General features: G+C 36.5%; 1 protein-coding gene across 1 annotated transcript; it reads left to right on the top strand.

Annotated features, from left to right (window-relative positions):
* Positions 1 to 4,822: 4,822 nt before the first annotated feature.
* On the top strand, positions 4,823 to 5,014 carry Smp_201280 (unnamed protein product; the record flags this gene model as incomplete). Its single annotated transcript, XM_018791784.1, has 1 exon — positions 4,823 to 5,014. One exon carries the CDS (start codon positions 4,823 to 4,825, stop codon positions 5,012 to 5,014), a length of 192 nt encoding a protein of 63 aa, XP_018645104.1.
* Positions 5,015 to 5,337: the final 323 nt, after the last annotated feature.

Genomic DNA, 5,337 nt, shown 5'->3' with positions numbered 1-5,337 from the left:
AGCCATTTGCTTGTGCGATGGGGTGAAGTTTAAATTCATTTAGTGTTGTTTATTTGAATCTTCCCAGAGTGAACATCAACTATGAGATGCAGGTACATCCAGCTGACGAGTCCCAAATAGGACGAAACGCGCGTCCTGGATTCTACTGCTAGCCACTATCCATCTCTGCTTACCATGCTTGTGAATTAAGGCTATATCGAGGCGATACGCACAGTATGCACATATGCCAATTAGAGACTGACCAGTTGCAGTCCTAACACATCGATGGGAAGATTCAGACAAACAACACTAAATGAATGAAGGTTAATGTTTATCATGGGACTTACGATGGTTAAAGAATGATTGAAGAACATGTATTATCTTCTAATTTCAGGGTAAGATTGACAAGTTTGGATACTTATGTCATGTTATGCGCTTGTAATGAAATGGCGTTTCAATGCTGAAGGGTAGGTTAGAAATATTCATCAAGATATGTATTTGAAGAAATTCAATTGTACTCGTACTGAAGGTCTTCGACTATATTTCATTGTCTGTGTCAGAACGACAAACATAAGTGTATCAATGATTTATGTAACTACTTAATCGGTTTTGTCATTTAAAGGTTCATAATCATTTCCCAGTTATTTGACTAAGACAAGTGATTGGAAAAGGGTACGGGAAGAGTATGAATCTAAATCGAATATTATAGATTGTAATAAAAATCTTAAAGTGAGCATCCTTGCTTAAGATAAACTTATTGAACTATCTCAGAACTGGATATCCATCGCTTCTAGGAATGAGCAATATTTTCTACGGACTATAATCAGTTGCCCATAGTAACAACGCTACAATTGACTGATCACTTGGAGGTGATCTTTGTCATGCATTTCACGTCCTTCTTGGTGCGGATCGAATCCTATCGATGAAGTCACAATGTGGCCATCAGTCGAGATAACTCACCATTGTGTGCACTATGTTTGGAAAAGATGATGTTTGGAGGTAGTCAACAGGAAGCTCTAGGCCCAGGTTTCTTGATACTTGCCATTGGTCGTCAAGGTGTACCTATAATCTTGAAGGAACTGATTGTCCCTGACCGAATCGATCCTGTGTCATCCAGCTTCAAAGTTAGTCAGGTCTCTCAAAATTAAAGGTATACCTTGCTGAACAGTGCCAAGTAACACGAAATCTAGGTTCAAGGATTCCTGTTGACTACCTCCAAACATTATTTTATCTCTATAACAACTTTAAATTCTGACTTTACAGATAATTGATAAACTTATTTCGGTAAGGATAACATCACATAGGCAAAATAAATAATTCAAATCAATGACAAACATTATATAGAGGAAACACTGAAGAACACAATGTAGGCATGAACAAATATGATTCAAACAAACAATACTAAGTGAATTTAAACTTTACCCCATCTCACAAGCAAGTTGCTATCAGGACTCAGTAGCTAACTGGATAACGCGATGGCGTTTGAAGCGAGGGTAATGGGTTCGAGTCCCAGAGTGAACATCAACTCTGAGATGCAGGTACATCCAGCTGACGAGTCCCGAATAGGACGAAACGCGTGTCAAACTGGATTCCACTGCTAGCCACTATCCATCTTTGCTTAAACATAATATATGTTGAACAACAAGATCATTTATAAAATCATTTAGAACATTTAAAATTATAAACATGGTCATCGTTATCTTGTTATCTTGAAGAGAACGATTTGGCATCTTTTATGAATATAATAGGTACATGCACATTCACACACACAGACATACATATGAACAAACTAACCTAGATATGCCTAGAGACACATTGAAAGTATATACCGATATGGACTTACAATCCTATCATGATAAGTTGTTTTACTTGGAAAAACCAAAGATAATAACGGGATTAATGACATTATTAGTAGTGTTTTGTGTGCTACTTATATCCATATAAATCCTATATAACGCTAGTCTCGATTAGCATGTCTGGCAGCAAAAGTTTGAGAAGGTCGAGAAAGAAGAAACAGGAGTAGAGAAAAATTGGTATTGAAGTGAAGGGACAGTGAAATGTGAAACGATTGACCGATATTTACAAAAGGAACAGTCAAGTTTGACACAATTGACTGATATTTTCCAGTAACGTATTTACTGTATGATTCTTAGATTTTACTAATAGATTATGTAATTTCGTGTTCAAATACAATCGATTGTTCCTCAATAGTGAACTCTTTCACTACAGTAGTAGTTCAGTTGGAAAGTGGAGAACAAATAGAATTTCAGGTCGAAATAGAAAACACTATCGTGAAATAATTGAAATTTAAGGTGTTGTAAGATCTTAAAGTTCTAAGTATGATTTCCCGAGTATGTTGTTATGACACACTTCTGACAAATAATACAACGAAACAGTTACTTAATGATTATAAGTTAGAATAACCACAGTTATTTTCGGCAATGCCTATTATGAAGATGTCAACAATTTTCAAGAACATCATACGAAGCAATGTTGCTTTGATGTCATCTACATGAATTACAAACTCTACAAACACAAACATGTAGTGGTGAGTAAGTGACCAATTACACTAGTAATGGTTGGTTATTAATTGATAACAATCTTCCTATGATTATGCAAGGATATCGTTGAACTACTCCAAGGACAATATTTTAATTAGTATTTCGTAGTCATCGTAAGTAGACATTACTAACGATTTGTTTGTGGATGTATTCTGTTCTTGACTATGACACGACAACTATCATCCATTGCTTGGTGACTTTGAATGCCATCCATACAATCTCAAATGGAATCTATGTATGATCAGTTAACCGAGAAAATATAAAATGTGATTTCAATAAAATGAATACATTGTAGCTAACAGCAAAACTCACTATATATGCCTTCCGTCTTATTCAGAGCTAGCTAGTTAGCTATTTTTACCTCTATCCTCATATTGATATTTCATATACAGACTACAACCAAGATATCTCATCGGTTCAACGTATTCAATGTGTTGTACACTAAACCATTTACTTCACTTATCAAGTAATTAGTTCAAAATATCTAATGTTGATATTGTCATTAGTAATATATTCGGATTGTGAATAGATCACGATGATCAACATAAGATGTACACGTATGTACTAACTAAAACTATCTGATCAAAATTCAATTATTGATATAATGATAAAAAGATAATTAAGACATTTTTCAAAGTTGAAATCGTGAGTCAATTGAAGCTAGACCACCATGGAAAACCTGGAAGCACTGGACGACCGTTTCGTCCTACAATGGGACTCCTCAGCAGTGCGCATCCACGATCCCGCCTCGCGAACGAGATTCGAACCCAGGACCTACCAGTTTCAAGCCAGAGCCCCTTAATTCAGACACTTTATCAATAAATGTTTTCATCATTAGTTGAAAATTAATTATCATGTTCATTCATTCTGTTATGTAATATGTATATTGTTATATTATGCAATAAGTATAATGGGAAAGTGTTATACACGTATCAATGGACGTTAAATGAGAATCTTATTGAAATCATAAACTGATCCAAATAAGACTATTATTAAAGATCTAAAACCACTGGACACTTGTTTCAATCGAGTGTGAGACCTCTCAGAAATGCGTATCCTTAATCACGCACGCGAGATTCCAGCTCATGATCTTCTGTCTACATTTAGTTTGAAAGATTTGTGTAAAGGTTAGGTAAACCTATTAACTGACTGCTACAATTGAAGAAGGTTATGAATAACATTGAAGCAAATAATCTAATAACTGAAAGCTAAATGTTTTAACTAAAGTAGACCACCGTTTTGTCAAAGTGTTTATTTTATTATTTTATTTAAACACATAAATATTGGTACAAAAAGCACCAGATAAATATGCGCCTCACAAATCTCATTTGATTTATGTGAGGGCTGAGATACTGCCCAGGTGCCCAGACTGAAGCAGGTGGTTTTCTTAAGGGGCCACACCCGGAGCCTTTGACCTAAAGGTCTAATCCACAAGGCAATGGAGCATTGTGAGGAGATGCAGTCCCATGGTAGTCGGTGACCAACAATAGGTTCATACGCCATTCGTTCCATCAGGATACTGGAGCCCATGTGCACCATTGGTTTGGAATCAGGGTTTTCCAACTCCCCTAGGTGGACCCTCCATATCCACCAACCAGGTTAAAGCGCCGGACATTCGCTCTTCGTCCTCTCACTTTCGTAAACAACACCCCATTAACCAGAAGGCAGTGATTAGGACTTCCCTGGCAGAGGCTATATATTCGCGTGGCCATGTGAAAGCATTTGGAGAGGGAGAGCGGACTCTCCCCACTCTCTACCGTACCAGGGCATTTGGGGGCCCAAAGTGTTACATAGGTATTCAATCATGAAAACCGAAGAAGAAGTTAGAAAGTTATATTCCTTACTCAATTTAACATTTGTGAAATGTTTCTCACATAAGCATTATTACCAAAATTTATATGTACATATAAATGTCGATGATCAATTCTCTAGTTGGATTTTGCATTCATTAGATACAACACCATGGCGAACATTTCAACTTAAGATAATAATGAGGGGTATTCGTAACATTCATTTTAAGGTTAATCACAGGTGAGAAAGTGAAATCTACCTAGATGAACACATATACATTCGAAAAAACAATAGAAATCTAAATGAACAAGTGTTGTATGGAGATTACTTTCAGTTGTAAATAATATTTGTTATGGTTTGGTTCAAACTGTTGCGTGTTCGTAAGTCGGGATCGCCAGTTATGTGTTGCGTACGTACTGTCTATCCTCGTATGTAATAAGTGACTTATTCAGCGTTGGTGAACAACGGAGTTAAATACGTCAAATACGAGAATGGATTTAGAATACATCTATTTTCTATACTCATTGATCTGGCCATGGAATCAGAGCGATGAAGCGACCAGAAGCGAGAGAAGCAAAATGACGTGCGCTTCGGAGATGGCTGGGAAGCCAACTCGAGAGCGAAGCGAAAACAATGCGTATTGGAGATGGCTGGGAAGCCAACTCAATTTAAGCAAGCGTTAATCAACATTTATAGTCGGACAAAAATGAGTGACAGACATATGATGAATAAGATACGAAGTGTACACATATACGCTCATATAAAAGTATAAGTCAAGGTCAATAAGCGAATAATTAACAAGATCAAAATATGACTCATAATGGATAGGCGAATTGGCTTGGCCAGCAACTAGAATAAAGTATATGGGCTTAACACAAACTGATACTACAAAACTACTGATAATAAGCTCAGTAGTCATTTATTTCTACATTAGTCTTCGTCAGAAGATGTGATTATTACGGTCGAATGACAATCGTGCCATATAACAAATTGATGGGTGTTTGAT

The sequence above is a fragment of the Schistosoma mansoni genome (genome assembly GCF_000237925.1).
Source record: "Schistosoma mansoni, WGS project CABG00000000 data, chromosome 1 unplaced supercontig 0076, strain Puerto Rico, whole genome shotgun sequence".
Classification (NCBI taxonomy): domain Eukaryota; kingdom Metazoa; phylum Platyhelminthes; class Trematoda; order Strigeidida; family Schistosomatidae; genus Schistosoma; species Schistosoma mansoni.
This window is presented reverse-complemented; position numbering and strand designations above follow the sequence as displayed.